We start from the raw sequence: 11,959 nt of genomic DNA, 5'->3' as shown, positions 1-11,959 counted from the left end.
TCATATTCACTGATTAATTTATGAACATTTAAGACTCAGCAATAGAGCTTTAAATGCTCTGAGCTACTTGGATTACAGTAACTTGTGAAGCAGCATGCCCCAAAAGAGAGACTCATGGCAATGGCAACAAATTAAAGGGTTTTATTGTGCAACAGTTTCAACATGCTGGAAATCCTTTTGTATTTCCCTTCACCTCGTTTTTTTTTTTCCACTCCCCCAGCTGGGAATAAGGAAACAGCCAAGTTATTCTATAGCTGGTTCCCACCACCGTAACATTCTGGTTCCCACTGAGCTGTGCATTCAAGCAAAAAACAAGAACAAACATTAACAGCTCCATTCCCATCCATCTACTAGACAGGAACTCACAGATGCTTCATTATATACCTCCTGCTGGCACTGATGAGGCAGAAGATTTGTATAGAAAGGAGAGGGAGACAGACGAAACACAAGAGTCATTGTAATTGTTCTCATACATAATTCTATTAGCTAATGTTAGCCAAAACATCATGCTACTATAAGCTTTTCCTCACCGTTAAAAAATACAGGCATTGCCAACAGCATCTTGAAAACCTTTCACAGATTGTGCAAATGTCACACACATGAGTTTAAAGAAGGTAAGAGGAGGGAAAAAAACCCCAGGATCGTTTTGTGTAACTGGAATTTTATTTTATATATAAATAATAACAAGAGACTGAGAAATTTTGAGACTTGCTACTTGCAATGCTGATCCTGCAACGGGACAACCGTAGGGAGACTTGAGTCCAACTGCAGAACTGAGGACAAGGTCTCAAGACTGACCCAAAACATGTAGTGTCCTTGCACAGATTCCATACCAGAAGCACAAGCAGCACATCATCAGTCTTTCCTGAGGCAGAAGGCAGATTAGTCATGTTCAAAATCAAAATGGATTCAGATGGTTTTCCTCTTTCTTGGGAAATCGCTGCTCATATCTATATTTTTATTCACCTGTAGCCAAAGAAAGGGGACAGAAGATAAGGGGGAGAGGGAAGGAGGGAGAAGGCAGGATGACAGTACCCAGAGGCCTTTTCTCTCCATTGTCAAGGTGCAATTAAAACTATTTTCCTTTGATGTGGCAAGTTGATCAAAATCTATTTGAGGAACATTCTCAATACCAATTTAATCCTAGTAAAGATATTTAACTCTTCATATCATTGACATTGGAGCACAAATGATTATGTCTGCTCTAGAGCTGAACTGTATGGAAATATAAAAGAGAACGAATGCTTCATAGCAACAACACACCAACTGGAATAGTGCGTAATAAACCAACTTTCTCAAATAGAATTCTTTTTAATTCACATCAATTGCATTTTTTTCCTAATCTCACTTACTCTGGTGTAAAGCTAGGGTAATGTAACTCAAAGAAATGAAGTTACATAAATACAGAACCTGAACAGAGTGAAAATGAGATTCACTATCTTCATGGAAAAACACAAAGCCACGTCACTTCTGTGCAACTCTTCAGCACAACAGGTGGATAAAATTAAAGCTTGCTTCTCCCACCATGGGATGTTTGCATATAATAGTTGATGACAAACATACTATAACAAAGGAATGGAGAAATATGTTACCGTCTCCAACCCAAAGTGATTTTGTCCTTGGCTGACCATTCACAATTCAGAGACCCATGCTGTGGCAAATCTTTATGAGGAAAATGAGATAGTATTTATTTTAGTAACCAGATTCAACTAGGAATATTGCCAACTGTTGAAAATACAGTGAGACTTTAAGGATTGATCTCATTCAGAATAAACAAATACATCTTTTCAAAGATCACAGCAGTATTCTCCAACCTTTGGGATCACCCCAATCCAACAAAACATCTGGACTTGGGCATGGAGTTAAATAACTGGATTTGATTTCAAGCAGAAGTAACAAATCGCCACCCCCGCAGAACAGCTGAAAATTGATACTGAATTGAACTTTCACCATCTGGTTGCTCTAGGTCAAAAATCTAGTAGTTCCATTTATGTATCTCCTCCACAACCAACATGTGGCAAAGTAAGAAGATTTCAAAACCAGCAGCACCCAGGTACTTTAAGAACCTGACCAATTCTCTTCACTCTTTAAAAAGAAAGACAGTAGAACATCTGAGACAGCAGCTGTTACTGAGGTTTTCCTCAAAACTTACTTATATAGCATCAATATATTTATAATTAAAATCCTGAAGACAAAGGGTCTGGATACGAACTTTAGCATAAGTCTTCGCAACAGCTTTTGTTCCCATCCTTTCACCCACCCTCTCCTTCAAAAGAAAACACACCTTCAGCAAAAAGCACTAACATTTCAAAAAGTGAATAAAGACCTCACATAGTAAGAAATGCTAAAAGAAAATAAAAGCTATTTACAGGTTTCTGTTTGTAATGACCCTTGATGTTTGTACAGTGTCCCACTTACACAAAACAACAGTTTCATTTTCCTGGCTTTTTATCATTTAGTAGTTCTGTCCTAGTTCACAATAAGCACAATATTTTAGTGAATTTTAGAGAAGCTTTTCTTTCTTCTTCTTAGTTCTCCTGGGTATCTTTACTCAAAACAAAACTGTTCTTCCTATTTTTTTTATTATTTTTATTTTACGTGGATATTTCATAAAATACTTGGAAAACATGTGTTCTTAAAGACTTTATATTCATATGTCTGAAGGAAAAACTGATGTACTCAGTAAATCAGCCAGTCAACATACCTTTTTGCCATTGTAAGCATAGGCCATAGCAATTAAAAATACGTTAAGGGAAAGACAACATTAGAAACTAGTTTTGCTTTTAAAGCTGACCATGTAACAGTGGAACGCTGTTGCTCAGCAGATGTGTGCATTCCATCACATCTGCAAACATTTGTGACTGTTGATGGTGCATGGAAGAAAAAATTGGTGCCATTTTCTAAACCCGGACTCTATTTACACAGTTGGCAGTTAGAAGAAGAAAAAAAAAAAAAAAAGGAATTTTACTGGTAAGTGGAACACTGCATACAAAAATAATGAGGAGTCCCTACAATGCTAGGATCACTTTCTAATGAAAAATAAGCCTTTAACACAATGTGAAAATAATATAGGGCAAACACAAGCAACTAGTTTAGAAAAGACATCCTTTATCAACTGATGACAGAGCAGACATTATCTGATATTTTGTACTAAATGATGTCCAATTACATTATCATTATTACTAATAAGCCTCAAATACAGAGCAATTTTTGTCCTATGAAATTGCACCATCTTAAAGTTGAGACAGTGTTTTTGTTTTGCTTTTCTAGAAGCTGTAACAATCATGGGACTTGAGTTTAGAAAGAAACCCAGTGGCCAAGTCAGAAACAGAACTGGCGTCTCAACTTGAGTTTCTGGCTCAGAGAACTGGGAAACGCTGCCCCCATTTCCTCCATCATTCATTCCCAACTGATGAAGCACGGCTCATTAGGGAGGTGCATCAACGTGAAAGGTCAGGCACATCGTGGACTGTTACACGCTGTAAGATAACGCTCTACCCTGGCACTGACAAATCTTTAGAGAAAACGTACCAGCAGGGAAGAGCTTTCTTTCCCCTCCTTACCTGCACAGTTGTGACAAAGAGGGCAAAGAGGGTTTTGGTACAGGAGGCAGAAATGGGAAGGGAAGAAGGAAAAAAAAAAAAACAACAAAAAAACCCCAACCAACAATACATTAACAAGGCCTTGCTAAATTAACTCAGAACCCTTGGAGGAGACATGTTTACTTGCTATGCTCTGAAGATGAAGAATTTAGGTAAGTTAAATAGTGTTAAGGAGCACGCATATTCTTGACAAATATTAAGATGAATGAAATTATTACCTCTCTTCCCCTCTTTCTTCATTAATATGAAGAAGAAAACTGCAAGTCAAACTTGCAAATCTTCAGCTTTTCCAGGTTATTTTGCTGCTGTAGCCACATACTGTTACAGAATCACAGAATGGTTTGGGTTGGAAGGGACCATAAAGATCATCTAGTTCCAACCCCCCTGCCATGGGCAGGGACACCCTCCACTAGACCAGGTCGCCCAAAGCCCCATCCAACCTGGCCTTGAACACTTCCAGGGAGGGGGCATCCACAGCCTCTCTGGGCAACCTGTTCCAGTGCCTCACCACCTTCACAGTGAAGAATTTCTTCCTAACATCTAATCTAAATCGACCCTCTTTTAGTTGAAAGTCATTACCCCTCATCCTATCACTACATGCCCTTGTCTTTATCCTTTACCTGTTTGATGCCAAGTGATCTGGTGTTCTACTTCTGGGCTTGCTCTTCACTTGAAGCATGGATTTCCAGGGGCTTGTCGCTATCTGCATCACTCTTAAGGAGAAAAAATATGCACAAAATCTCAATTGAGACAATCCATGATTAATGGTTTGCTAGAACAGAAACCCTCTTCAAAATCTGAAACAAAAACTTCTTGCAAAATCAAGTGGTTGATGAGACTAATTCAGTATAATATACTCAAATATGCTCTTCTCCCAAACGGTTTCTAGATTTTGATCTTCCTGTAGTTAGCTGAGCAATTAAAGGATTTGAAAGAACAAGTAGTTCAACAGAAATGTTTTAATTGACTCATTTTGCCTGTACTAATAGCAGAGGATGAATTCCCACAGAGTAGTTGCTATTTTGCATTCTTTGAATTCTGTGTGGATTTATACAATAGGTCTCTTTTCGTGCCTATCCTTTGAGAGAGTGTTCTCATACTTTCTCCAAAATAAATGGTAGAAATCAAAGAACAAAGAGAGGCTTGTTGTAGCGTCTATATATGCTAAATATATATAGTATGCTACACTATATACATAAGTATATAGTATATACATACAACATACATACATATATATAGTATATACATACATATATACAGTGTGTATATACGCTAAGTATATACAAGTATGCTATAACAAACAGGCATTTGATTATAGTTTTAAATATATATCAGTTAAAAAAAACCTTAAAGGGCCACACACATGGCTAGGGAGCTGAAGCACATGACATACAAGGGCAGGCTGAGAGATGTGGGTCTGCCCAGCCTGGAGAAGGCCAGACAAAGGGGAAGCCTAACTGCTATCCACAGTTCCTTAATGGGCATTTACAGATTTGGAAGAGCTAGGCTCTTCTCAGAGGTTCACACCAAAAGGACACAGAAGCACAGCAAATTTCTCTTAGATCTAAGGGGGGGGGGGGGGGAAAAGTGTATCACACTGCTGATCAAGCACTGCAGGAGGTTTTCCAGATAACTTTTTGAATCTCCATCCTTGGAAATATTCAGCACTTGACTGCACAAGGCCTGAGCCACCAAATGTAACTTAGAAGCCATCTAGGCTTTGAACAGGAGGTTGGATGAAATCATCAGAGGGAGCACCCAGTCTCAATTATTCTTAAATTCTAGACATGAAACCTACATGGCATTTTCATTCTAAAAATATATTTTTACCAATATGACTTAAATGTGATGTAAAATATAATAAAAGAAGCCAGAAGAGACTGGAAAACATAAACATTTCACAGGATGGGTCAAATTTATGTCCCAGCACAAGTTAAATCCTATAAGGCACTGATTCTATGATACCCTGCATATGCTGCGCTGGAGATATGGACTCAATACATCATGATTCAATTACAAAGATAATTCTTAAATTTCTTATTCAAAATATGCCTAGCAAGACCTTTAAAAAGTAATTCTTTCTTTCAAAAACCCATTTTGTTTTGGTCACTACCTTGGATATTTCATGTTACAGGAAATCACATCCACAAACCACACCCATTTCAGAATAATGATCTACTCCGTAATTTTCCTGTACAGGAACTTGTAAGTTATGACATTTTACTCCAGCTTATAATGAATAATCTGACTCACAATGAGGCATCTCAAGGATTACTCAATCCTGAACAAATGAACTAAAAATAAGTTGTTCACAGAGAGTTTATGTTTTTCCACTTTCTTGTTTTAACTTGTAAAAAGCAAATATCATCTAGGTAAGCTTTTTTTTTTTTGCCCTGAAAGAGGGGAAAAAACCCAAAGCAGCATGCGCGCACACGCACGCACACACAGAGAGGAAAGTAGGGGTCTTGCTCAGTTCCTTTGTTTCTGTGACCTCGGTAGATTTCATCACAGGGCTTGTCTTCACTAGATCTATTAAGCCTGAGTTACTTAATTCAAGCCAATCCACTGATAAACTGTCAGTCCTCACACAAAACTCATTTGCTGAATTAGCAATTAAGAAGTTCTTTTTACTCCATCCACTGTATGGGCCCACTACGTAAATAGTGAGCCGGAGACCGATCAAACAGTAATATGGGTGGCCAGAAAAGGACGTCCTTTGCGCTAGCAGAAGACATAAACACACCTAATTTTACAACAAAGCGTCAAGGTCCTCTAGTCACACTCAAAACCAGACCAGCAGCAAAAAATGTGTTTAGATCAATGACCCGGAAGACAGGCTGCCTCTGTGCCGTGATGCCTTCTCATAATTAGAAGCAGGCACATATTCAAGACAGTCTTTCTACTTTCTGGCTCAACACAACCACTCCATAATATATCTGGGTGGCCCGTGGAGTTCATACATCACAGCCCTATCCCACAGCAGCAGGGGAAATACTTTGCAGCATTCTTACACATCTGACAATTTCAATCAAAAGGTGACTGATAAGAAATCTCTAACACATTCATTAGTAAAATGTCCTTTACACTGAGATTCCATGGAATTAAAAAAATTTATTAAAAAAATCATTTTTTGAAATGGAAAATAATATTGGAGCCAAGGGGACTGTACACAATGCTTTTTGTAAGGTTTCAGTACACGAGCGATTAAAAGACACTCCAACTTAGCTCACAGTATCTAACAGAGATACATTGAGACATAAATTTTAAATGACAAATTTAAAAAAAAAAAAACCCCACAATGATTTCTCTGAAAATTTTCCTTCCATATGGAGTAAAATGCCCAAAGCAACCTATCCTAATGTGAAAAACCCAAAATGTGGGGTGGCTTTTTTTCTCAGGTTACAGCCTAGTCTGATGCAGAAGTTAATTTCTATTGCTCCGGGAAAGTCTTGCAGATGGCCAGGCCCTTTTATGCTGGCACCTAACCTTCGAATTTGTAACTCCAGAGGTAGGTATACATCTCTCTCATGGTTATGGAATACTCTTGAAAGGCAGAGTCTGGCCACCAGATTAAAAAAAACCACAACAGCTACAAAAGAAAAACAAAGGCTCATGTAGGCTTACAGATCATTAATTTACCTTTTCTTCTGTCCTCTTTTATTTGCAATGTATTGCTTAGAATAAAGAGAACACTGGTTTACCTTATTCATCCTCTCCCAGTCAATCAATAACGTTTTCTCCTTCCTTTATTTTTAGTTGAGCTTGAACTTAACTCTCAGAAATACGAAGCACATTTTAAAATGTTACCCTAAATTGCCCTAAAAAGTCCAACTTTTTGCAGAGTAGATTCTTTCTCACCTCTAACACATTTAAATTCACCACTGCCCATACTAAGGATCCAATCCAAAAGAAGTAATAATTCTTACAAGTTTTTCTCCGTTGTTGTTCTTACTACCAAACAATAAAAGGAGAGCATATGGCAGTGAATAGTATTTTCTGTCAGAAGTAGATGTTTATGTTTTAGTTCAGATGACCAGACCTTTGCTTGTCTGTTCAGAAGCTACCGAAGACAAGTCTTACAAGCATTTGCTGCAGAAAGAAGCGCTCTCAGCTGCTTAGGTTGTGTTTTAAAGGATGCTCAAAACACAAGTGACTGAAAAACTCTCCTCTTAAAACACAGTTTAAGATTTGCTATGGTCACAACCTGTGATGCTGATGGTAAAGCTCCCCAGTCAACACACTGACACCACAACTTCCACCAGAGCTTTCGGGTGAGCAAAGTTCACGTCCACAGTTTCCTTGATGCTTCTTCTGAGCAAGCACAGGAAACCAGCACCCAAAACTGAGCAGAATTTGCACTTGCAAGCACTCTGTCACCAGCTAGCACTTAATGAAATACCCAAAGATAGCCATATAGATATATTTTTAATATTTATATATTTTTATGTGTGCAATAAATATCTATAGGTTAAATAAATATCTATTATATATTAGTATTGGTAGGTCACCAATAGTGTCTATGAACAGACCAGGCAGGAATGAAAACCAAACAGTAAGCCACAAGAGTTTCTCTCAATCTCTGAAGCTGTTTAAACAGCCAAATGAAAGACAGGAAGGGGGAAAAAAAAAAAATTCTGTAAGATCTTATCACTGATTAAACCAAAGTGGGAAAGAGCACACACATGAAGAAAGGAAGAAGACCTGAAAAGAAGGGTGGTTTTAGAGGTCTGGTGTTGTTCTGCTTTTTCACATTTTGGACACTTCAGTAAAATGGGTGCCCAATTCAGTGTTGGAGGGAGAGAGAGAATTGCTGAAAATACAGCAAAAGTCTTTGAGTGTGTGTTGGATTTGTGTGGCAGGGTTTTGGTAGCGGGGGGGCTACAGGGGTGGCTTCTGTGAGAAGCTGCTAGAAGCTCCCCCTGTGTCTGATAGAGCCAATGCCAGCCGGCTCCAAGATGGACCTGCCGCTGGCCAAGGCCAAGCCCATCAGCGCCTCTGTGATAACATATTTAAGAAGGAGAAAAACACTTAGGGAGAGAGCTTTTGCAGCCGGAGAGAGGAGTGAGAAGATGTAAGAAACTCTGCAGACACCAAGGTCAGTGCAGATGGAGGGGCAGGAGGTGCTCCAGGTGCCGGAGCAGAGATCCCCCTGCAGCCCGTGGTGAAGGCCATGGTGAAGCAGGCTGTCCCCCTGCAGCCCACGGAGGAAGGATGAGGGGGTGTAGAGATTCCACCTGCAGCCCGTGGAGGACCCCACGCTGGAGCAGGTGGAGGCACCTGAAGGAGGCTGCGGCCCGTGGGAAGCCCACGCTGGAGCAAGTTCCTGGCTGGACCGGTGGACCCGTGAAGAGGGGAGCCCACGCCAGGGCAGGTTTGCTGGCAGGACTTGTGGCCCCATGGGGGACCCCACACTGGAGCAGTTTGCTCCTGAAGGTCTGCACCCCATAAGAGGGACTCCATGCTGGAGCAGGGGAACGATGAGAGGAGTCCTCCCCCTGAGGATGAAGAAGCGGCAGAAACAACGTGTGCTGAACTGACCGTAACCCCCATTCCCTGTCCCCCTGTGCCGCTGAGGGGGTGGAGGTTGAAGCCGGGCGTGAAGTTGAGCCCGGGAAGATGGGAGGGGTGGGGGGAGGTGTTTTAAGATTTGATTTTATTTTCATTCCTCTACTCTGTTTTGCCTAGTAATAAATTAGATTAATTCCCTCTCTAAGTTCGGTCTGTTTTGCTCGTGACAACAATTAGTGAGTGATCTCTCCCTGTCCTTATCTCGACCTACAAGCATTTCGTTATGCCTTTTCTCCCCTGTTTAGTGAATGAGGGGAGTGAGAGCGCGGCTCTGGTGGGCACCTGGCCTCCAGCCAGGGTCAACCCACCACAGAGTGGTATAAAGACAAGACAAAGTGAGATCTACCTGAAGAAAATTGTTTTTCTGTGTGTTTCAGTACATACTGAAAGACAGGGAACTACTGGAGAGAGTCCAGCGGAGGGCTACAAAGATGATGAGGGGACTGGAGCATCTCTTGTATGAGGAAAGGCTGAGAGAGCTGGGGCTGTTTAGCCTGGAGAAGACAGAGGGGATCTGATCAATGCTTATAAATATCTAAAGGGTGGGTGTCAAGAGGACGGGGCCAGACTCTTTTCAGTGGTGCCCAGTGACAGGACAAGGGGCAACGGGCACAACCTGGAACACAGGAAGTTCCATCTCAATCTGAGGAAAAAAATCTTTACTGTGAAGGTGACAGAGCACAGGAACAGGCTGCCCAGAGAGGTTGTGGAGTCTCCTTCTCTGGAGATATTCAAAACCCACCTGGACACAATCCTGTGCAACCTGCTCTAGGTGATCCTGCTTTAGCAGGGGGGTTGGACTAGATGATCTCCAAAGGTCCCTTCCAACCCCTACCAATCTGTGAATCTGCTATACTAGCTCACTGGCTGAAACAAAATCTGGGTTTAAGTAAGTTGGTGCCATTAACACATGCCCCTGTCGCTTGAAGTCATTATAGTATCAGAGCTAACAACCCTATAGCACAATACGACAGTACAAATTATGGAAAGATTGAAACTTGAGGCAGAGGAGAAAGAGCAAAAAGGCTGCACTTCATGAAAATAAACATGAAATGAGCTGACTCTAACAATCAAGTCCTGTTTGCCAAACTTACAGGTGGTATATATTGAACTGTGGTTCTGAAATACTGATCTTTAAGCAGTTTTGTAAAGAAATTATAATCCTTTGTATATAAAACCACAGTCCTTAAGTTTATGCTGTTGCACAAAATCCTCAAGCAGCTCTGGTTCGTCCATCCCTCTGACCTAAGGACAGGTATTAAAGCTGATAAACACAGCCAGTATTAAACAGAGATTGCTGGGGAGAGGGAAGAAAAAAAAGCTGTACTTCACTGGCTTAATAGTTCAGCTAGTTCAACACTTTTGTAGGCGCTGGAAGGCAAAGAAGTATAGAAAAGAAAGGTAGAAAAACATGATCTTGCATGAAGTATGATATTATTGGGCAGAGCAGGGGACCAGTTACTCACAAAGACTAGCTGAAGGCAATGCCTTCTAATTGCAAAACCCCAGTAATCAAAGTTTGATGCCGCCTAAGGCTACTCAAAAGAGTCTCAGATGCATCATTCTAAAAATCTGTATAAAGGCATCAGTTGGTACAATTCTCTACAAATTTTGCAAACTAAGTTTAAGATAAACAAGGTTTGAGGGACACATCTTCCAGTTCACTATCGCTTCCCCTACGGATTTACAATGTTGACACCAGTTCCACCAATTTTTGTGGAATTACTTCTTGTGAGTAAAGATCACTCGAGTAAACAAAAGATTTTCAGAAGATAAACCCCTTAAAATATTCCTGGCCTCCCAACAAGATAGCTACATTTCTTCTATCATCTCCTCTACCTGGGGGGGAAGAAGTAGAAAAGTTGTCCACTTTGCATCAAGATAAAGTACACAGAAGCTGAATGACCACTCCTGCTGTCCCTCATTCGAAAAATGTTTCATCCTTCTGGAAATTACAAATGTGAACACCAATTTTTACTTATCGTACTTGTATAGTTTTAGCAGAGGGCTTTCATCCTGACATCCCAAAGAGCTGGCTCCTTCAACAAGCCAGCTTCAGGATACCAGAACGCTATACTGTAAACAGCGTATTCAAAACCTTATCAGACAGACTCATTCTATGGAGGGGCTCCAGCCACAGTGTTTTGAAATGTAGCAGCAGAAGGTCCTGGAATTCATCTTTCTTGGCAGAACTTAGATTTCAGTTGATATGACCTCAATTTGGCACAGGTTTTTGTTTCATAAAACCTTCAGAAAATTAACATACCACATCTATTTTAATGACACGTTGCTGCACAAACATGAAGTTATGCACAGCTGTGCTACCTATGACTATCAAACAAGTTATGAGCAACATAAATTAACACAAGCCAAGAAGAGCCACCCATATCTTGTTTGACTGTTTGCAAGAATACTTTGTGTAGCAACAGGAAAATGCCAGAGTGAATGTCACAAACAAAAAATAACATCTTTTGCTCTGGCATGGTTTCACTAAATGGGTTACATCTGCTGTAACAACAGCTCAAGAATAACATTTATATTTGCCTTCACTAGTTAAGGAATCTAGCTGCCTCGTACAACAATATGAAATAAATATATAAAAACAACTCAATTCTTTCACAGGGCTGTCAAATTAAGATTGAAGTCCCAGAATCTATCCTAGAATGCTTTGCCAATTTTAGTACATGACAGTTAGAAGTATTTATTTTCTTCCATGACACTTCTGAATCAGTAAAAGTGCCAATAAAAATGCAACTTATAACAGAAATTCTTTTGCTGGAAAAGTTGAT

The 11,959-nt window shown here is 40.2% G+C and overlaps 1 protein-coding gene across 2 annotated transcripts in view; it reads right to left on the bottom strand.

The window, feature by feature from the left end:
• Positions 1–441: 441 nt before the first annotated feature.
• Positions 442–11,959, bottom strand: part of APOO (apolipoprotein O) — a 36,833-nt gene continuing 25,315 nt past the window's right edge. For both annotated transcript variants that reach the window (XM_054829823.1, XM_054829733.1), the window contains exons 8-9: positions 4,223–4,315; positions 442–966 (exon numbers count right to left, since the gene is read on the bottom strand). In XM_054829823.1, coding sequence (XP_054685798.1) covers positions 4,250–4,315 — 66 coding nt within the window. In that variant the 3' untranslated portion in view covers positions 442–966; positions 4,223–4,249. The remainder of the gene's footprint in view (positions 967–4,222; positions 4,316–11,959) is intronic.

Source organism: Grus americana, chromosome 1 (assembly GCF_028858705.1).
Source record: "Grus americana isolate bGruAme1 chromosome 1, bGruAme1.mat, whole genome shotgun sequence".
NCBI lineage: Eukaryota > Metazoa > Chordata > Aves > Gruiformes > Gruidae > Grus > Grus americana.
The sequence above is the reverse complement of the archived record's forward strand: the minus strand, read 5'-3'. Positions and strand labels throughout refer to the sequence as shown.